The sequence below is a fragment of the Ursus americanus genome, chromosome 25 (genome assembly GCF_024610735.1).
Source record: "Ursus americanus isolate L20-20 chromosome 25, mUrsAme1.1.p, whole genome shotgun sequence".
Taxonomy (NCBI): Eukaryota; Metazoa; Chordata; class Mammalia; order Carnivora; family Ursidae; genus Ursus; species Ursus americanus.
Genome location: NC_142151.1, coordinates 28,173,302 through 28,196,435, shown reverse-complemented (window position 1 = coordinate 28,196,435; position 23,134 = coordinate 28,173,302). Strand labels below are relative to the sequence as shown.

At 41.6% G+C, this 23,134-nt stretch overlaps 1 protein-coding gene across 3 annotated transcripts in view; it reads left to right on the top strand.

Moving 5' to 3' along the window:
* The window catches only part of TMTC1 (transmembrane O-mannosyltransferase targeting cadherins 1), a 253,746-nt gene that overhangs the window by 119,778 nt on the left and 110,834 nt on the right, over positions 1-23,134 (top strand). For all 3 annotated transcript variants that reach the window (XM_045811777.2, XM_087855736.1, XM_045811776.2), the window contains one exon: positions 15,653-15,842. In XM_045811777.2, coding sequence (XP_045667733.1) covers positions 15,653-15,842 — 190 coding nt within the window. The remainder of the gene's footprint in view (positions 1-15,652; positions 15,843-23,134) is intronic.

Here is a 23,134-nt window from a genome sequence, read left to right as displayed (position 1 = left end):
CTAGATTGCAATAGCTATTATAGTTATTAATATAAAATATTGCTATAGTTATTACAGTTATTAACATGTAGTTAAAAAAATAGCCTAACAGTTTTAAGAGTTACTTGGGCAAGTTTTCCTTTGTTTCGTTCAGATGATTTCTTGTGGCTTTTGTTCTGAGATTCCTTCACTTTTGGATGATCTGTTTCCATGTGTTTAGCTAGGAAGAAATACCCAGTAATTTTCTGTTTACCAACACCGGGATGCAAAGTCATTATGGTTTGCTCATGAGAATCCTTTGTTAAGAAAAATTATCAAAGACATGGGAGTAAGACAACAGATGACTGTGACATTTACTCTGATGTGCGGCATTGTCTAACAAACCTAAAAGAATACAACTTTGACTTATTTACATTTACACCACTATATTTTACAATTCTGTCAACTTAGAACTTAACATACAGAATAGGGTAGGCATGATTATTTCTTATTCTCTGTAGTAGGAAATAAGACTACCAATGTTAGTTTTATTGCCCCATAGGCAATAAATTGAACAAATTTGTGTCTAATTTACCAATCTCATTCCTTTTTATTTTTATGAACTAGATAGCCCTAGTTTTTCTAATTTAATTTGAGTATATTGATATATGTATACAGTTATATATATATTTATTTTATTTATATATATCTAAATAACAGTTTTATGGACATGTAATTTTCCTATGTACAATTCACCTCCTTAAAGTATACGATGCAGTGGTTTTCTCTATACTCGCAGAATGGTGCAGCCATCATCACAATCAATTTTAGAACATTTTCATCTCCCCGAAAAGAAATCTTATCTCCATCAGCAGTTACTCCCCATTTGTTCGTCAGCCCCCTTCTCCTAGATAACCATTGATCTGCTTTTTGTCTCTGTTGAGTTCAGAACACGTCAGATCAACGGACTCAAATAATATGTGGTCTTTTCTGATTGGCTCCTTTCACTTCGCACAGTGTGCTCAAGATCCATCCATGTGGTAGCCTGTGTTCATACCCCATTCTTTGCTCATTCTGCAGTAGTATGCCATTGTATGGGTGTACCGCTTTTTACTTTGCCTTTCCTCTGTTGATGGCTTTTCCGAATAATGCTGCCATGAACGTTCATGGACAAGTATTGGTGAGTGTATGTTTTCATTTCTCTTGTGCATGTACCTCGGGGTGGGATTGCCAGGTCATGGATGTGAGCTTTGTCTTTAACTTTGTGAGGAATGGCCAGGTAGCTGCGCCATTTTACACGGTCAGCGGCAGTAGTCCAGGGTCTGGTTTCTCTGCATGCTCACCAGCACTTGTCTTTTTGACAGTCTTTCTGTTGTTTTAATTACAGCCCTACGAGTGGGTGTGAAATAGGGGTATCTCCTTATGGTTTTGAGTTGCATTTCCCTAATGGCTAACGATGTTGAACATCTTTTCGTCTGTGTATTGGCCACTTCTTTATCTTCTTCAGAGAAATGTCTGTGCAGATTCCTTGACCAGTTTTTAATTATTTTTATTATTGAGGGATTTTATTATTTTATTATTGAATCTTTTTATTATTGAGTTGTAATAGTTCCTGTATATTCTAGCTGTAAGTTGTTTATCAGATAATATGATTTATAAACACTTCCTACCTTTCTGAGGGTTCTTGTTTCCCTTTCTTGATGGTGTCCTTTCAAGCGCAAGTGTTTTTAAATTTGATGAAACCCAACCTATCTATTTTGTTGTTGCTTGAGTTTATATCTGAGAAGGCATTGCCTAACTCAAAATTTCTTTTAAACTGGCTTTGTCAAGTGTCTGGTTGCCTTATTAAACAGTTACATAAACCTTTATTTTCACTGTGGATTCGTATGAGGATTCAATCTTTAATATTTTTAAAATCGTACTTTGGTACAGTTTCTGTTAACAGTAATTTAGAAGCCATTTAGAATTTGATTTCTTAAACTTGATCATGGGGCATGTCGGATCACAAAGTAAATCAATAAAATATTGGAGGATCATCATTATCAGAATACACTGGCAATAAGGCTCTTAATTTTTCACCTTTCCACTTTAACCCAAACGTTCAGATTGTATTAGCTGCCAGGAATTTGATGTGACTCATCACTAAATTTTTCAACCCATAGTTAATTGAGATCGTGTGGATCAGTTGAATGGTATGACACTGAATTATAACCATTTCTGTTTAGACCTGAGAAGAAAAGTGTAGGTAGAATTTAAAGATGGAGGAGATACCGTAGTTGGCACAGCTTTCTCTTGACAAGCCAGCTCCCCCGGGGCCAGTCGTCCAAGCCAGATAACCTAGTAATCACGATTGGCTACTACCTTCCTTTCGTCGCTCACCTCCAAGTGGTCACATAGTCATGTACCTTTGATCTTAATGTCACTAGAATTTTTTTCACAATATCTATCCGTGCTGCTACCATTTTTGTTAAGGTTCTCATGGTCTCTCCCATGCATTACTGAAATCCTCCTAACTTGTCTCTCTCCCCACAGTTTGCTCTCCTCAGATTCATCTTCCACACTATTTCCAGATGATATTTCTCACTGGCTTAATATTTAAGAGGTCAGTGATTTTCTGTCCCCTTTAGGATAAGGAGTATGGAATTTGGCCATGGTGGTTCTCTTCAGTCTCATCTCTTGATACCCCCGTGCCCTTCCTCTCTAACCGTAGACATTAACCATCCTAACCTGCTTTGGTTCCCTACCTGCACCACTGCCTTTTATCTCAGAGTCTTTTTATATGTTCCTTTCCAGTCCTGTAATGCCCTTTCCTTCATTCTTTAGCCATTGTTGATCTGAAAGATCTTGCCAGAACCTTCTCAAGCATGTTTCCTGAACCACCACCATGTAACACCTCAGAATCCTGGGACCCTCACAGACGCCCATGCATTCTATTTACCTCTGCTCTCTCTTTCTCAGTGTAAGCCCAGCCCATTCGTGAAGGCTCAGGTAAGTGCTAGCTCTTGCAGGAAGGTTTCCCTGGTACGAAACTCAGAGTGACTGCTCCCCACTCACAGGCTGTACACTTAGTGATTTCCACTGACTGTGGAGATTCCTCTTTTCTTGACATTCAGGATCTGGTGTATTGACTTGGGAGGGAGGGAGCTGCAGCCTGGTGGCTTTGCGGTGAGCGTTCTCCGGAGGAGCAGGTCTAAGGCAGGTGGCTGGGGTGACCTCAGGGCTGGTGTCTTCCCTTCCAGAACAGAGGGGACCGCTTCACAGAAGTAGGTCTCAGAAAGTTGGATAGGAGTGTGTTGTAACAGCAGACTTAGGCTACTGAATGGTTTTGCTCCTAGCTCTGCGAGCAGCAGCTGCCCTGGTGGCCCCTAACACGATTTCATTCAGAGCCTGGCACAGAATAACTCCTGAGCATAGGGTTGAGTGAGTGAATGGTGGTCCTGGTCATCTCCCCTGCCCTCTGGGGGAAAGGAGTACGCCTCGTTGAGGTGCCCTGCTGAGAGGGTTGTTGCACACCTGATACCCCTCTGGGAACACCAGAAATGTGATTATCATTGTCACTTGCAGCCTCCTCCCAACCCAATGCCTTGTTCAGTTTCCTGTCTTCAAAAATATCTGTAAGGGTTTGCTTACTCGTAACTTCATAAAGGCAACCAAATGTTTCCTTGAGAATGATGGGATTTATGCTGTGGGGTATCTGGTTAACTTGCATGATTAAATATAATACAAGAAAATATGAATACAGCACCATGGTTCTGGCACTGATTTTCAGTTCCGTCTCTATTGAGGTGGTGAAGCGCTTAGTGTCGAAGGGAACTCTGTCTGTGGGGCCATCTGTCTGCCCCCTGTTTTGTTACCTTGGCTCTCCTGCTTCCCTCCTGGGTCTTTCACAATTCTTGCATCTTTGAATGCCCGCATGGCTGTGACTGTAGGTTGTTTATATAACTCATAAGAGGATCTCTATTATTTTCTTTGTAATTGCTCTAAATTTAGATTTTATTAAATTACTTTTTTTAAAAAAAATTTTACAGTTAAAATTTGGCCCTCATATGTCCAAATCCCTCTCTCCCTCTCCTCCCACATGGAATTTCTGTAGAAACAAGGGCCAGGATGGAAGTTTTTACCAGAGGTGAAAGAGAGTGAGTGGTGACAAAAAACATGTTCTGAAACAGGGACAAAAAATAAAAATAAAAATGAAAAAAAAAATACCATGGTAGTGATTTCAGCAATTCGGGGATTGAAAATTTTGTTTGCACTTGGAAAATTTGGGGATTGGATTGGAAAGTGGAAAGTGGAAAGCTAGAGCCAAGAATTGAGACATGAGTTTGTCGCAAGAATCCTGAACTGAAAGGATAGAATCAAGGACAAGCTGAGTATAGGAGAGGCGGAGGATGGGGCTGAGGGCCAACGTGATTGTCTAGACCTGCGCTGTCCGCTATGGGGCCGCGAGTCACGTGACACTACTACGGAGCACTTCCGATGTGGCTAATCTGAATTGAGGTGAGTCGTGAGGATAAATGAAGTCTACCTGGGCTTTTGGAGAGGAAATCCTGTAAGAAAAAAAGAAATTAAAATGTACCACTAATAAATTTTATACTGATTTTACGTTGAGATGATATTTTGAGTCTATTCACTGAAACAAAATATATTACTAAAATTAATTTATCATGTTTCATCCTACTTTTTAAAATGTAGCTAATAAAAATTTGAAATGATACATGTTTTTATTGTATTTCCTTTGGGACAGCACTGGCCTAGACCAAGCACTGGGGCTCTTGGGCTGAGGAGGGTGAAGGATGAGCGGGCTGGCGAGGAATAAATGGTGTGTGGAGCCCACCCCACACCCTCCACAGCCTTCCTCTGCCTCTGGTTTGGGTGGTTTCTTCTAAGCCGCCAACTCATGTTTTGTTCAGCTGACTCTGAGTGGTGGGAGGACTCGTACTGCACTCCACCTTTGGGCGTGAAGACTTCGAATTTGAGTCCCATCTGAACAAAACGACCTTTAGAGCCCAAGACCACGGACGCTCATGACACTTCCTGTCAGTTACCACCGGAATTGTGCCCTGACTACAGCCGTCCGGGGCTTGATGATTTTACTCCAGCTGGGTTGCCAGACCTGCATGTGTCTCTAAAACACTGGGGAATCACACTCAAGTATCCTTCTGGGGTCCAGTGCCCAAAGATTCTGCTTCCGTGGTTTGGGTGCACTGCACTTGAGAAGTGATGGAAGAGGTTTATGTGCCCTTGTTCTGTCACAGAATCGTCCTTGGGCCCAGGAGTTACTCACCTGTTTATATAAGTCTCTTTAGAAATGTGATCCTTCAACATTCAATCTTATAAATCTTGGATTCAACATAAGAGCTAAGGCCTAACTTAAGTATGGCTTCTGCATAGGGCCGGAGCCTGCTGAAGAGAAAACACAGTGATCCACTATTAAGGCCCCTCTCTGCGGCTGCAGCCTAGTAATTGGGTTTCCATCCGAGAGATTGGAAGGGGACAGGATGTAAAGCCGTGTATACTTGTTGGAAGAAGTATTGCCTTTATAATATTGTAAATGGTTGTCTTTCAAATCCAGGAAATAGAATGGGGTTTTCAGTGAACGAATATAAAGGCCCCCCCCCCATCAGCATCATGTATTTTCATGAGATGTCCTGGATAAGCAAGTAGAATATATCTCCTTTAGTGGGTAGATCTATTTCTGCTGTTTGGAAATCTAGGCAAAGGCTTGTATTACTTTGTAGGAAAATATCAAGATAGGAAATACTAAGATGGAGGTAGAACTCAGCATCTTCCTTCTAAAGAAGCTTCTTTTCTCTTTCCCTTTTCAGTTGATAGTTTCAAACAAGCACACACAAAACCTTAGATTTTGATCGTGACAGCCTCAGGGCCTACGTCTTCCTAATTTTTATAGCTCTTGGAGCCCCTAACGTAAGGACTATTTCATAATTAAACTCTGAACAAATTGAATTCAAATTTAAATTATTATTTTAAAATGCATTGTGTGTTTCAGGTGAGCTTTGCAAAATGAGCTGCTGTTCTTGCTTTGGCAACCGGCAGGGCCTTGTGTTAGGAGGTCCCTCATACGTGTGGTTTTTTTTAAATGAAACTGATGTTACTCTGATTTTTAAAGCACTGATTACCAAACTAGGGTGACTCTCATACCAAACTAGAATGACCCAGGGAAGTACGTTAAAGGTCGATTTCCTGGTTCAAGTCCCAGAAGTTCTGAAAGAATATTTGGGTAAGAGAAGTCTTTATTTGACCCTCAGTCTAAGTGGGTCTGGAGGCACGTGTGTGTCACCCTGTTTGAAAGCCTCAGGCATAAACCTGTGTGGCTGAAGAGCTCCCTGCAAGGAGACTGCTGTCTCCATTATGCATTTTGTAGTACATTCCTAGAAAAGTAGCTTCTTGGGGATGAAAGAGGTTATCAAGGTCACTGAGAGCAGTTTTCCCAACTGAAATGATACTATTCAATAGTACTTGACCTAACTTGTCTTGGACCCTGGGAACGAAGAGGAGAAATACAAGGCAGAGGAAAAGGGAGGGAGCCCACAGAGGCAGCTTGCACTTGCCACCTCCGGAGTGGGGATCAGTTGTTGGAAATGGCTGGTCTGGATTACTTATTGATACTTTACTTCTTGAAAAAAACTACATAAGCCTTTAAACCTACATACCATGTTTCTATTATGATCTTAAATCCCTGAGAAGCTGATACAAATTAAAGAAACAGTTTCCTTCTTTTGTCCTAACACTGGAACATAAAGACAGATTGCTTTTCATAACGAATAAAATGCCAAGCCCAGGGTTTTTATGTAAGGATTCGGTGTTTTTGTGCGACACTCTAGCAAGCCTTGGTATCAGTGTAGTCATCTGTTCAGTGTGCGGTAGAGGGGATCACAGACTGGCTTTAAGTTTGTGTCAGCCCTGCTTTAACTAAAAGCTGGAGTTTTGGTTTGGTTTGGTTTGGTTTGGTTTAATAGAAAAGCTGAAATTCACCTGGGCTTCCCTCTTCAAGAAATAAGTCAGGGTCTCAGGCGCTTTTCCATGAAGTACCAATATTTGATCCATTGTATTTCCTTTCCAAATTAATAAAGGTGTGTGAATGGGAGACTATGATGTGGCAGCGAATTGCACGTAGAGCCAGCGAATGGTGTCCTGTGTGCAGGCTCTGCGATAGGTTTGCTGCAGGACACTGAACAAGTCACAGCCTCCATAAGGCTCTTTCCCCACTGCAGCAATGAGACTAATACCTGCGTCACAGAGATTGTGTGAGGATCCGCTAATCCTTCTATGCAGACACTTGGTGAACTGGAAAATGCTGTACATGTGGAGGGACTGGTAGTGTTACTGGATGTGGTTCATTAGTATACCAGTAGGGTTCTGCTGTGGAAATCCGGAATCTGTGCCTGATGCATAGTGACCAGTTAGTATGTGTTTGCTCAGTGGAAGCCAAACCTGTGCTCCATGAGAGAGAAGTATTTGAAATGAAGATGTTGTTAAATGCTTAACAGAAAGAAACAGACCTTAGGTAAGAAATGAATCAAGTATTTATTTTGCAGAAGGTGTTATTTACTTTTTTTTTTTTTAACAGATATACGGGTGAGAAATTGTTGCTGACAGTCTGGCGTGTTGAAATTCATTTTTTTCTACTCTAGTGAAACGGTCTCTGCTAATAGAATAACTGTATTAATGGCACATTCAAAAGGTCAGAGAGACCTAATGACATTTCAGATTCACTTTGTTTTTTATCCATGGTAACAAGAGTTCTCACTTACACTATATTCATTGCAGTTTAATGTAAAGTAAGAAAATGTAAGGCTGGCATTACTGTTTAATGATGTTTCTGTGACATGTTGGGGGGGGGTGTCTTTCCTCAAACATTCCATGCTCTTTGATGGTGTGCTGTGGGCTAGCCCATGCTAGGTGCCGAGGGGGCCACCCAAAAACAGAATCTTCAGGCTGCACCCTTCAGCTACCTGTCTGGACAATTGGAAACCCAGCAGGCATCTCTTGTAGGACCATATGAAGCTATGTGGTTGCCTCCAGCCAGAAACGAAAGTATAAAATGGAAATATTTGCAGATTTTTAGAAAGACCAGGTTAATTTCTTAAAAACCACCAAATCCATCCATTTATAGAGCTAGATGCTGGAGAAGTCACCGTCCACAAGACCCAGCTCTGCCCCCAGGAGCTTCTGCCTTGGGGGGCAGCAGACTCGCGAACACGCAGTGACAGGGCAGTGTATAAGCCCAGGCGGGACTGTGGGAGCACAAAAAGGGACCCAGCCTGGCCCAGCAGCGGGCGTGACAGGCAAGGTTTGTCAGAGGATGGGACATCCTCGCTGGGACCCGAAGGGTCAGCAGGAGCCCGTAAGAGTTGGTTCCAGAAGGTGAGGTGAGCTGACAGGTGCTGCTCTCAGGAACTGGACACCTGAGAGAGAGTCGTGAAGACCAAAGTGACAGGTGTTTGGGGACAAGAGAAAAGGAGAGGCGGGGGCCACCCTCATGACCACGCTGCAGTCTCAGTCTGGAACAGGTGCTCAAGAAGCCCACGAGATGGAGCAAATACTGAGAGGAGCAGGGTAGCCATGAGGAAGGCCTGTGGCCCAAGGGAGGATGCTGTCCTGTGTAATGGTAGCCACTTGGTTTGGGTTTGTGAGAAGCCTGGTTTTATTCTTACTTTCCATCTTTGGATTCTTATGGGAATTTTTAAAATAGCCCTACCTGTATTTTTTTATTTTTACTTTTCTTTTTCTCCCTCTCCTCCTCTACCTCCTCCTCCCCCTCCTCCCCCTCCCACTCCTCCTCTTCCTCCTTCTCCTCCCTCTCCTCCTCCTTCTTCTTTTCTTGAGAGAAAGACAGAGGAAGTGAGCATGTGTGTGCATGCGCATGGGGTGGGAGGGGCAGAGGGAGAGGGAGAAAGAGAGAATCCTCAGGCAGGCCCCAGGCTCAGTGTGGAGCCTGTCAGGGGGCTTGATCTCTCCACCCTGAGATCACGACCTGCACTGTAATCAGGAGTCAGATGCTTAACTGGCTGAGCCACCCAGGTGCCCCAAAATAGCCCTACCTTTAATTGAGCTGGTTTGGTGAGACCGTTGGTTCTTACAATCCACCAGGACTTTTTTTTTTTTTTTTTTAAGATTTTATTTATTTGACAGAGATAGAGATAGCCAGCGAGAGAGGGAACACAAGCAGGGGGAGTGGGAGAGGAAGAAGCAGGCTCCCAGCAGAGGAGCCTGATGTGGGGCTCGATCCCGTAACGCCGGGATCACGCCCTGAGCCGAAGGCAGACGCTTAACCGCTGTGCCACCCAGGCGCCCCCAATCCACCAGGACTTTGACAACAAAATGCAGTGAGAAGCTGGTGAGAGTCACTTGAATCTCTTCCGATTTCACTAAGTGTTTGGAAATGGTCTTGCCGTCTCTGTTCCCAGGGGCTGAAGCAGCACGTGTTCAGTGGTACTGCTGGGCCTTGGTCCTGGAAAGCCTGGAAGGTCCTGATGCCTTCTACTCTGTTGTTATGGAGGAGCAAGGGGGTGAGGGCGGTAGACTGCCATCTACACAGTCCATTTAGCTGGGATGGCCTTGTGGCTTTCTGCCCCAGCCCTGGGCCCTGGGGGTCAGGTCCTGCTTCCAGTCACCCTGTCCTTGTCTATAGATGGTTTTCTGTGATTTCCTTTTCTTGTGTGTCTTCCCTTTCTGTTCTGAATTACCATTATGATCATCCATGTTGTTGCATCCATTTTTGTTGCGAATAGATTTCCTTGGAAGGGGTATATTGCAATGCATGTATCCATGTTATTGTGGAGGGCCCTCTGGTTGTCTCCAGTTCCCCACGATTAAGAAGAGTTGTGAACAATGTTGTGAATGTCTTTTGGTAAACGTCTGTGTGCAGTGCTGTTGGGTATAAACTCGGGAGTAGACTTGCTAGATCACGCATGCGTTTAAGGTGCAGTCGTGAAACTGCCTGCCCTTCTCCAAAGTGGCTTCGTCAGTTTACAGGAGTGCTTCAGAGTTCCCGTTTCTCCACGTCCTCACCCAACACTGTCGTGATATTTTTCCTTTTGGACATTTTAACAGATGTCATTTTATAATCTTTTATATTACACATTTGTAATTCTGTGCTCTAATATGACCCGTATCCTTACCTGTCCCCAAAAGTGTCCTGTTTGTGTACAGTTAAAAGCCATCTGGGGGCTTGGCCTGAACTGTCTATCTCCCATCTCCCCACCAGTTTAAACTCTGCAGATGCTAGGATGTCGTCCCTGAATTCTCCGTTTTTCATTAATCTCTCACTTCTTAGGACTCCACTGAAATTTAATCTTTATATTTCACAATTACTCAACCATGTCACGTGTGTCTGTGTCCTTACCACCAAAGTTGCGAAATGCTTTGAAGAATAGGGGACTAGATCTTATCACCCTTCAGCACCTAGAAAAGGACACAGAGTAATTCCTCAACATTTACTGAATTCCAGAGGGGACGTTCTGTCTATGGAGAAGGGCGGTGCAGGAGGTAGCTTTCTTTGGCTAGCTCTGGAGAAGATGGTAGCAGGTGGACGAAGATGCTAATGATGATGATAATAGGCAGGTTATGCCTGAAAAAGACCTGCCATTATTGCCGGGGCACCGCGAGACTGTGGACACCCTTTGGGAGCATCCGTGGTAATTCAAGAGTTGAAAGTAGGGGACAGTGTAGGGACGGGTGGGACAGATCACCAAAACCAGGGGACTGGAAGCAGAGTCAGGGCAGCAGGGTGCCCCGGGGTGGTGATAAAGGCGGTTTATACCGAGGCCGGCTTATTGACTGTTAGCCGATGCCCTTCCCGAGAGGACTCAGTGTATGCAGTAGACCTGGTGTCCTATATTTACGAAACAATGAAGGACTTTTCAGTAAATGAGAAAGAAGGAACCTTTCTTTGAGCAGTAACATTTTTATATAGAACAAGCAAGTGCTGTATATTTCTGCTTGCGATGCATAATACTTTCATACGTCCCTAGCCTAGGCATCTTCCTAGGGTGAGGGAATAGGCTAGGCTCGTGTATTTCTTGGCCAGAACAGTTTTTTCAAAGGCGAGGAACAGAATCTACGTATATTTTTGCCCTTATAATGCTCTCATTTTTTCTTGATAAAAATGAAGATTTAGATTGTAAGAGGCACTCTGTTTGCTCAGGTGCCATTAGACTCAGGCCAGCTCCCCCCCCAGAGCCGCCACCTCCCTCTCCCCTAGTCCCTGGCTTGTCAACGCAACTTCATGACTGAATTGTTAAAGCTGAATTCCTGTGTATTCCCTTCCGTTCTGTTGGCAAGATATCCTAGTGGCTTTCCTCCTGTTAGCAGAATTCACGGTGGAAAATGGGTGAATAATTCATTTGGTTTTTCTCCTGCTTTGAAAAAGAGAACTCAGCAGGGCAGAGATATGCAACAGATGATTCTGTTTTTGAAATTTTAGCAGAAATAAACAAGATGATTAGTTTAAAATGTAATTCATAGTCAGCTAGTTAAAAGAAAGACTTGAGTTGCTGATTACAGCCAGCTCAACTAGCCCTCTAAAATGTAATTAGCGTTTGGCGTGATTCCAAGTGGCTTCTTTATGCTTAAATTTGCAGAAATTTTCCAGTGCTGTTTCAGTATTTCAAATAGTTTTTAAAGAGTTTACTAGCAACATTGATCTGAGTTCATATGCATGACAAGGTAGGTGATGTCTCTTGAGTTTCTGGAGACAGTACATATGTATTAAAAGGGGTAAGTTAATGGCATTGACTTTCCTAGTGTTATAGGAAGGCAAGTTGCTTTTAGTTCTGTGGTTTACTTTACTGTTTTAACATAATTTGGGTGTATAAAAAGATTTTCAAAAAATCTAAATAACTACACTGAGATCGTAACTGAAAAAATATTATTCTTTATGTTTTCTTTTTGTCAACACAGTATTGCAAGTCTAGAAAATATAAGAAACTAGGGTGCCTGGCTGACTCGGTTGGAAGAGCACGCAACTCTTCTTGATCTCGGGGCCATGAGTTTGAGCCCCATGTTGGGTGTGAAGATCACTTACGTGAATAAAAAAACTTTAAAAAAAATATAAGAAACTGAGGACAGCTTGCAGGGCAAGGCTCAGATGTGGACTTGACAACTGAAATAAAAATTTACACATCAGTGGGGTGGCTGGGTGGCTCAGTTGGTTAAGCATCCGACTCTTGATCTCAGCTCAGGTCTTGATCTCAGGGTCTTGAGTTTTAACCTTGTTGGGCTCCACACCGGGTGTGGAGCTTGCTTCAAAGAAAACTACATAGCATTTGCAGCTAGTCCATGGTCAGGCTGCCATTAGACCTAAGATAAGAAAGTATTCCTGTTGCGTTTCTGTTGCCTAGTTAAGCAAAGATAGTTTTTATTATGGATAATAACAAATACAAATGAAAGTAGAGCAGGTGGCCTGAAAAACCTCTGCAGACCCATGACCCGCTTTCAGCAATCGTAGCTCATAGCTCGTCTGTTTTCATTCATACCCCCACCCACTTCGGCGCCCTCACCCCCAGTCTGTCATTTTGAAGCAAATCTCAGATTTGCATTTCATGTGCATATATTTTAGTATGTATTTCTGAAAGATAAGGACCCTTAAAAAATATAACCACAATACCATTATCACACTTTAAAAATTAACAATGATTTTCGAGTATCATATATCCAATCAATGTTTCAATTTTTCCTTTTCATAAGTGGTTATTTTTCAGAATGGTTTGTTTGAGTTAGCACCTAAACAGTATCTATACTTTGTTTGATACGTCTCTTAGGTCTCATCTGACTTACAGATGCCCTCTTCTTTCTTCCCTCCTGGCCCCCTGCCCCTGTCACCCTCCCTTACAATGTTATTTGTGGAAGAACCCAACATCATTTGTTCTGTGGAATGCCAACATTCTGGATTTGTCACATTGTGTTCCTGTGGTGTCATGTAACATGTTCTGGCATTTTTCTGTATTTGATGTAAACTGGTAATAAAGGGCCCGATCAGATTCAAGTTTGATTTTCTTTCTTTCTTTTCTTTTTCTGGGGGAGGGGACAAGATTACCTCATAGGTGGTAGTATATCTCCATCGGAAGGACATTTGGCTATTAGTCTCCCTTTCTGTGATGTTAAAATTGATTAGTCAGTTCTAGGCACCTGATTTAGCCTGGTCCATCCATTATGAAGTACCCTATTAGCTTTCACCTAATAATTTTAGCAGCCATTTATAATCGTTGCTGGTAACTAGTATATCAAGAAGGAGAGATACCATTTTTTTAAAGTACCTGTTCAGACCTGGAGAGTAACTGAATGACAAAACGTGATTTTCCTGTTTGATGGTTCCACCTTCTTTAAAGCCAAGTCACAGAGAATCTTCCCTGAGCTAACAAGCAGATTGCATCAGCTTAGAAGCTCTGTGATAAAGCAAAGCCCAGAGTGACCCAGTCCTCTTCCTGTGCGGTTGGCATTCTCCCATGAGACAATTTCTCAGCCCCAAGGCTAAAAGGGATGAGGCAGTGTTTTTGTTTTGATTTTTGTTAGATAATAAAGCTTGGAATTCATTAAGCTTTCAGTGTGTACTGCACAATTTGTATGTTAACATTTTATTAAAATTACCAACAGAGAGGAAAAGAGTTGTGAAACACCACTGAAGTGTCCCCACTCCTGAGGAGCCTGGGTGGCACAGTCAGTTAAGCATCCAACTCTTGGTTTCAGCTCAGGTCACGATCTCAGGGTCGTGAGCTCTAGCCCGGCCTCAGGCTCCGTGCTCAGCTTGGAGTCTGCCTGAGATTCTCTCTTTCTCTCCCTGTACCCATTTTGCTAGTTCTCTCTCTCTCTCTCGCTCTCTCTCAAATAAATAAAAATAAATCTTAAAAAAGAAGAAATCTGCCCACTCCTTCAGCCCTTTTCTCTGTTGGGGTTTGAGAGTCGGGACAGTGAGTAACCCCCAACCCTAAGCCTCACCTGGCCGTCATTGATGATTTGTGACTGCCAACCTTGGAGGGAAAGGAGGGAAGGGAAGGAGATCGGTTGGGAAGGGTATTCCCAACCAGTAGCTACTTGTTGAGAGGAATTCAAGGTGAAATACCTCTTCATATTGGAAGCTAACTTAGAAATGATTTGATCTAACCTCTTCGCCAATCCGAGAAACCCTCCAAAAGAGTCTGACCACTGCCAGAAGACTTTCCTTCACATTCTGTACTGTTATGGTGCTCATCTCATTCTGCTTCTTCAATTTTGTATATCTTGTTTTCACTATTTGGCTATGCATTCTTTTGAGGATGAGGAATTTATCTAATTATTCTATTTAATCCCATATAGGGTGTCAAACAGAAACACAGCTGGACATCCGTTAAAACAGTGAAAATAGATTTCATTCAGTAACTGCTGACAGCAGGGGAGAGAGCTGAGCGCCATTCTGATTTGCGCAGAAGTGATAGGGCATTTTAAAGGGAGGGTGAGAGTAGCTGGGCCAGCTGGGGCTCAGAAGAGGCGGAGAAGTGAAAAATTACAAAGGAATGGTCGTCGGGGTGCATTTAGGCTGGCTGTGTCTGCTGGCTGGCAGTTACCCTCTTACAGACACTGGGAGACAGGCCCTGTCCTTTCTGATGAGTACATTTTAAAGGAATGGCTCGCAGGTCCTTGAGAAAGACTTGGGAGTCGTGGGAGACACATATTCATCATTGTCAGCCCTTTACAGAAAGTGCTGGGAGACACTGGGAGAAAGACAGGGAGGTCAGAGGCCCTTTGTCAGGTCTTGGCTAGAACCAACAGTGAGTTCTCCTGGCAGCATTGCGCTTTCTCAGGCAGGGGTTCTAGTGGGGGTGGGGGTCATCCTAGGGACGCGCCTTGCGCTGCTAGAAGCCATCTGGAGGTTGGTGTCCTAGAGCACAGGTTTGGATGAAGTCTGTTACGTGCCGATGGTTCTGTGGTTCTCAAGGGTCTAGACCACTACTTAATGGATTTGTGTTGGCCGAACACATTTAAATAAATTCAGTTTCCTCTACCCTGAAGGGAACGGGGTCAGTGGAATGCTTTTCACCTTCCCTTAGGGGCTAGACACAGCCAGGGGACAGGAGCAGCACCTGCATTCATTACGTCCCTTCCCTAGGTCTGTCTGTCCTCCCTAGCAGGGTGATAGCTGTCCTTCCCTTCTCTTGAAGGCGAGCCCCTTTACTTGTGACTAAGAGACTTCATTTCCCTACCACAGATGCTCTGATTTTTTGAAATAATTCAGTGTGATCAATCTATTATAAACATGATTAAATATTTTACTATCTATGGCAGTTTTCTGGGCACTGTGAAAAAAGGACAGTTTAAATGTCTGTCTCTCACCCAGGGCATCGTACCTAACAGAACAGCATTTCTGTCATATATTTTCATCAAGCTTTTCCTTCTTGGCATTTATCTCAGGATGTAATGTATTTATTTGTATGATAATTTTTAAATATATGTCATGGAAACTCTGTCTTTCCTTGTTCACCATTGAAAGGCCAGCACCTGCCCCAGTGCCTAGCACTGTTAAATATATTCCAGAATGACCTATTTAATGATGAAATGAATGAGTGGCTTTCCATCTTGCTTTGTCTTTTCCGATAACACTGACAGTATACAAGGCTATTTAATTAAACCGTGGTAAACGAATGTTTGCAAAGTATCATGGACCTGAGTTGTGTTTCAGTGATTCTTCTTCTCTTCGTAGGTTCCTTACTTATTCCTACCTCTTGGCCTTCAACGTGTGGCTTCTGCTTGCACCTGTTACCCTGTGCTATGACTGGCAGGTCGGCAGTATTCCTCTGGTGGAGACCATATGGGACGTGCGGAACTTAGCCACCATCCTTCTGGCAGTTGTGATGACCTTACTGAGCCTTCATTGTTTAGCAGCCTTCAAGGTAATTTTCTTTCAATCCAGCTGAACTCTCTGCATTTGAAGACAGATGCTCTATACTTAGTGATACCTTCCCCGCCCCCCACCCCCAGGTGGTCTGAGTCTACTCTTTTTTCTAAAAAAAAAAACTAAAAAAAAAATTAAATTTTTCCAGGTAAGTAATACATATGTTAAAGACCTTAGCGGAGTTAGCAGATCCTGACCACCTTCCTTATATGATCTCTTTTACTGTTCTACCAACCGTGTTGAAATTGGATCTGAAATTTAATGTTTGCAAACAGGAATTTTTTTTTCCCCGCTGTAGTTGACTAATTTTTGCCATAACTTGTTTGATTTCATGTAATGATAAATGAGATAATGATAATATATTCATAAGTGCTTAAAATATGGTGAAGATACTACTTCCAGTAATGCCTGCCTGCCTGACTGGGTGGGTTGGGTGATTCTCACCTCAAAAAAAGAATGGTATAAAACTGGAAAAAAAATTATTAAATGCAGCAGTTTCAAGAATGACCAAAGACAACAAAGAACTTGAAAGTGTTTACTTAGGGAAAAATTGCTCTTGCGTTGGGGAAGACGTGTCCTCCTTGAGGGAATCCCCCCACCCCCAAGCCCAGCTGGTGTGAAAAAACCCACAGGTTTACTAGTTAGAGGCTGATTGGGTTTGGGAGAGTAGCAGAGCAGCAGGAAATGTAAGGGGGAACTTTTGGAAACAAGAGCTGATAATATGCTCCACACACATGCAGGTCTGGCTGCTAAATGACACGGACTCCCCAGGGAACACAAGCAAAATTGAAAGCCCGGGGAGACTTATATTTCCTGCAAATTTGAATGAATTTTTTAACCCATACACAGGTTGGGCAGCAGAGAGGGGAAGCTTCATTGGCTTGAATTGTCATTGATAACCTCTGTTGAAATCATTGGCTGATCGGAAAAGCTGTGCAGGCACAAGAGAGATTCCCCCAGAGATTCAGGCAAAAGGGGGGGGAAAAAAACCTGAGCAAAACTTTCAGCTCTACAGAGAAACGGATTCTTCATTTTGAGTCTAGGCAAGTTCATTATATATTAAAACAGTAAAACCAGCACATTTCAGAAGAACAAAATGGAATACAGAGTCACTACAGCGTATGATACACAAGGCTTAGCTTCTAATCAGATTACTGGACATGTAAAGAAACAGGAGAGTGTGACCGAAACTCAGGGGGGGCGGATAGTAAGTAGAAAACAGAATAGAATTAAGAATCCAAAGGTAAGCTCACATTTACATGCTCTATTGATTGTTGACAAGGTTGCCAAGATAATTCAATGGGGAAGGGATAGTCTTTTAAATAAAAGGAACTGAAATAATGGAATATCTATAAGGAGAAAAAATGTGACATTTAACCCTTATGGCATACTGTACACTTAGAAACTAATTCTAAGTGGATCATAATCCGAAGCAAAAGAATTAAATTATGCCAAAAATTCTAAAAGGAAACAGGAGAAAAATCTTTGTGGACTTGGGTTAAGCAAAGATTTCTTAGACTATAAAAGAAAAAGATGACAGATTGGACATCATTAGAATTAAAAATTTTGCTCCTCAGGGGCGCCTGGCTGGCTCAGTTGGTTAAATGTCCGACTCTTGATCTCAATTCAGGTCTTGAGCCTCGGAGTCATGAGTTCAAGCCCCCCATAGGCTCCACTTGAAAAAGGTGTTTTCTTGCTCATCAAAAGATAATGTTAGGGCCGCCTAGGTGGCTCAGTTGGTTAATTGTTTGCCTTCAGCTCAGGTCATGATCCCAGGGTCCTGGGTCGAGCCCCATATTGGGCTCTTTGCTCACCAGGGAGCCTGCTTCTCCCTCTGCCTGCCACTCCCCCTGCTTGTGCTCTCTCTCTGTCAAATTAATAAATAAAATCTTAAAAAAAAAAAAAGATAATGTTAAATCACTCAAGGCAAGTCACAAATTGGGAGAGAGTATTTGCAAAACATACATCTATAAAGGACTTGTATCTGGGACGTTTAAAGAGCTCTTAAAACTCAATAATAAGACAAATATTCATTAAAAATGGGCAAAAAATTCAAACGCACTTCACAGAAGAAGATATACAAAGGTTCATAAACATATAGAAAGATGCTCAGCATCATTAGTCATTTGGGAAATGCTAATTAAAGCCACAGAAAGATATCACTGCATCCCCACTAGAATGACTGTAATGAGAAAGATTCACAATCCTAAGTGTTGGCCAGAATGTAGAACAGCTGGACCCCTCATACCGATCAGGGTTGAAAAACAGCTCAGCCACTTTGGAAAAATTTGGCAGTTTCTTAAAAAATTAAATGTGAAAATAAGCAATTCTACTCAGTATCTACCAAAGAGATGGAAACTTATGTCCACACAAGAGTCTTGTAAGTATTCATAATAACTGAAAAATGGAAACAACCTCAAAACGGAAAGGGATACACTATAATATGGTAAATTATTCAGAAATGTAAAGGGACAAATAAATTATTTACACATAAAAAGGCATACGTGAACCTCAAATACATCTTACTATGTAAAAGAAGCCAGATGGGGGCGTCTGGCTGGCTCAGGAGGTAGAGCACATGACTCTTGCTCTCGAAGTTGTCAATTCAAGCCCACCCTGGGTGTAGAGATTACTTAAAAATAAAATCTTAAAAAAAAAAAAAAAGCCAGACATAGAAAACTCCATAGTGTATGATTCCATTCATAAAAATGTCTGTTATCGTAATTCTCCCTTTTCTAGAATTGCCCAGAAATGCCTAGGAAGGCAGAACTATGACAGAAAATATGTGGGGCTGGGGAATGGGTATAAACAGATTTAAGGGGGCTTTTTGGAATGTAGAATGCTTTTAAAATTTAATTGTGGTGGTTGCTAAATGGCATATGTTTACCGAAACTCAACAAAATATACACACAAAATGTGTGAATTATATTATATGTAGACTATATCTCAATAAAGCTGTATTTTTAAAAAGATTAAAATGTTTCAAACAGACTAAGGCTGGAATGAATACAGAACTGTCATTTGAATATAAAATACAAACATGTGATCCTAAAAATTTGATGAAAAAATTTTTTGAATGACTAAAACCTTTTTTATTAAGGAAACATTCATATAACATACAGTTAACCATTTTAAAGTATACAGTTGAGTGATACTTAATGTATTCATAATGTTGTGTAACTACCAGCTCTAATTTCAAAACCTTTTCATCTCGTCATTAAAAACACCCCATACCAATCACTCCCAATTCTCCCCTCCCCATTCCCTGGTGACTTCTCATCTGCTTTCTGTCTCAGTGGATTGGCCTATTCTGGATATATCATATCAAAAGAATTATACAATATGTGACCTTTTGTGTTTGACTTCTTTCACTTTGCATAATATTTTTGAAATTCATCCAAGCTGTAGCATGTATCAATACTTAGTTCCTTTTAATGGCTGAATAATATTCCATTGGATGTATACACCATGATTTGTTTATCCATTCATCTGTTTGTGGACATTCATGTTGTTTTCACCTTTTGGCTATTATGAGCATTGCCGTATTACAACATTTGTGTATAGGTTTCTGCATGGACATGCTCTTTCATTTCCCTTGGATGTATACCTAAGACTGAAATTGCTAGGTCGTATGTAATTATGTACTTAACTTTTCAAGGAAATATTTTTCGTATCGGCTGCACCATTTAACATTCTCACTCAGAGTATACAATTGTTCCTATATATCCAGTCTTTGCTAATACTTGTTATTTTCCATTATTTTGTTTAAAGCCATCCCAGTAGGTATGAAGAGCTATATATTTGTGGTTTTGATTTGAATTTCTTTAGTGAACAATGACGAACAGCTTTTCATGTGCTTATTGGCGATCTGCGTATCTTTTTTGGAGAAATGTGTATTTTAGTCCTTTGCTCATTTTTCAGTTGGGTTTTCTGTTGTTGAGTTCTTTTTAGGATCTTAAATCCCCAACAGATAAATGATTTGCAAATATTTTCTCCCATTCTTTAGATTGTCTTTTCACATTCTTGATAATGTCCTTTAATGCACGCAAGTTTCTAATTTATTTAGTAAAGTGTAGTCTCTTTCCTTTTTTGTTATTCTTTGTTGCTTTTGTTGTCAAACCTAAGAATCCATTGCCAAAGCTGAGGTCGTGAAGATTTATGACGCTATTTTGTTCTAAGAGTTTTAGAGTTTTAGCTCTTATATTTGTGTCTCTGATCCATTTTGAGTTATTTTTTGTATATGTAGTGGTATGGGAGTCCAGCTTCATTTTTTAGCTGGTGGATATGCACTTTTCTCTGCACCATATTTTGAAGAAACTATTTTCCCCCAAACACCTTACTTAAAGTAATCAACTTCTTAGTCATTTTGTAAATCAAGTTGATAATACAAGTATGATAATGAATAACCACCCTCAAGAAACTCTAGCGTGCCAATTAGTTACATAAACTTGAGCCTCAAATTTCACCTTCTTAGTAAAGCCTACCGTATGTACTCTATTTATTTGAGAGGAAGAACGAGAGTGAAAAGGGGGAAAGGGTGAGGGGGAGGGAGACGGACAAGCAGACGGTGCTGAGCTCAAGCTCAGGACCATGAGATCACAACCTGAGCTGAAACCAAGAGTTGGACACCAACCGACTAAGCTACCCAGGCACCCCCATATGTACCCTATTTAAAATGCAATCATATACTCTCCACTCTTCTCCCTTTTAACGTTTTAACTTTTCTTCACTGTACTTCCAATTTTTATAATGCTGTAAACTTTGTTATTTTATATAATGTCTCCTTCCTCCAACTAGAATGTATACCCCACGAGGACAGAGATTTTTTTTCCCTGTTTTGTGCACTGCCATATTTCTAGCATCAAGAGCTTGCTGCATCCAGCATTTATTATCTAAATTTTATTATTTGTTGCTCACTACATATGATCTAATTGAATAAAGGTATAAAAAGTTAGCAACTCTGTTCAGTTAGATTTCGGTATGCAGAACTTTGTTGTTTTTTTAAGGCTATAAAAGGACCATACATAATACGAGTATTAAATGTTTGGGGGTCGATTTGTTTTATTAGAATCTGGCCTTAGCTCATGGTTTGGCATGACTGCTGTATTGTTACTGATCCACAGGAGAAAATGTAGTAGAGCACTGGGTTGATATGTCAGGAAGGGTTTTCCTGGACTCCCTCCCAGCTGACTAAAGGGAGTGTTGAGTACCCACAGGCTGCCATCTTGGTGAGGTGTATTAAATATGGACCTTCATGATGTCAGTGCACCCCACACACAGGCGAGCCTTGGCCCTCTCCAGAGTGTCTTTGATAGTAAGATGAACGAATGGAAACTTCTTTGAAAGGAGTCATTGATCCTTTTTTTTCATGGAAATTGTTCCAAAATCCCTTCAATGCATCAGGAAAAATATGAGCAAAGCATTCCTGCTGTGGCAGTAGTAAGACTTAGCTCTTCAGTGGTAGTTTTCATCTTGAAAGTTCTTTGCAAGTGTTGACTGTAGCCTCCAGCAATTCTTGGAGGCCACTTACACTTTCTGCATTTTTTTCCTTCTGAGTTTGGACGCAGAGGTTTGGTGTCTAGCTCATATTTGAGATCTGTCCTTGACCTGCTTACACACTAGAAGGTCTTAAAAGTCAGATATTCATGCTAGTTAGTAAATAACCTCTTAAAGTGGGGGATAATACTATTGTTTTGATGTGCTAATCAATTACTAAGGACATGATCTTCAGGGGTCTGACTCCAAGACAGTAAGCTTTTATGAAGATAGAGATCCCGCTTTATGGACATTCTTCTGTGCCAAAAGGAAACAATGGATGAAATGTTTATAATAATGTCAGCAAAATAAACGTGGCTCTGTCTGTCCAGAGTATTTCCAAATGATAGGTGTACTTGCATCTATACGTGATGAGTTGAAATTATTTTCAATGTCTTTAAATTTTGAGATAGTGACACCATACAGTACATTACCAGGAAAAAAAATTATTGGATAAAGAAGCATAGACATTGAGTCTGGGAAATCATGGAAAATACTTCTTTTATTTTCACACTTGATTGAGTCTCAATCATTCAGCAGCTACCCTGGCTGGTTTCAGGGAGAATATGTTCTTTTTAGCCTTATTACTTCTTCTTTAAGTCTCTTAATGTTGATTGAGTGCCTATTAGTTGATAGGATTAGAGCAGTAACAGAATGAAGGTCTTGTCTACATGGAGCTTATACTTAAACACTTATATATGCCCCGTGTGGATAAGCATTCTGATGAGGTGGGGGCTGACCTCACAGATAGGTGACATTTGAGCAGAGACATGAAGGAATTGAAGGAGTGAACGGTGTGGCTATTTAGGGAAGAGCAGCTCAAGTAGAGGGAAAGCAAGTGCCAAGGCCCTGTGGCAGGAAAATACTGGGGTGCTCACAGAACAGCAAGTAAGCTGACGTGGCTGGAGCAAAGTGGGCCGAAGGTAGAGAGCCGAATGAAATGATGCCAAAGAGATGATAGAGTGTGTGTGTGTGTGTGTGTATGTGTGTGTGTGTGCGCGTGTGCTCACGCACGTGTACACAGGATTCAGCCTCCATCTTTTAAGTGTCTGCCTACTTTCCCCTCTCCTGTTGTGTTTCTTCTGTGTGGCCTCTGGCTGTGTTGACAGTCAGGTGGGTTTTGTCTGGTTTTCTTCATCTGTCATCCTACCTTGCTATTAACCAGGGCTCTGGGGGAGAGGGACGTCATGTACCCTGTTACAGTTATATGGACACTTCTTTGACTGTTTCATTAATATTTTAATAATTGACTTTACAATGCTAAAAACTAACACATGGAATGAATAAACTGGCAGGTGTGTCATTTCCCAATCCCCACCCTGCCCCTCAGCCCCACCCTCTGCAGGCCTCCTTCGAACATTTTGTTCTTGTACATTTGTACACTTACTGAAAACAAACACACATTCTTTCCTTGTACAAGTAAGTTAAGTGAGATGCCATTATAGACTCCAGAGCACGTCCACGTCCACTGGGGATATTCCTGCAGGGAAGCAGCTCGAAGAGGAGACGTTTGGCTTCTGGAAAGCTCTTGTCGATGATTGAGTGGGAGGGCTAGGACACAGAATCACGGCTTTCTTTCTGTAGAAATAACAGCAGGATGAATTTCCGGTTGTTTCTAATCGGTCCTATTTTCATACTGTAAGAAATTTAAGACTTCAAGGAGTAGTTTATTATTTATCATAAAAGGATATGCTTGGGATCCTTGAGAATTTAAATGTAGAATTCGTCTTATTCTGTGCCTCTCCTTCATCTCCT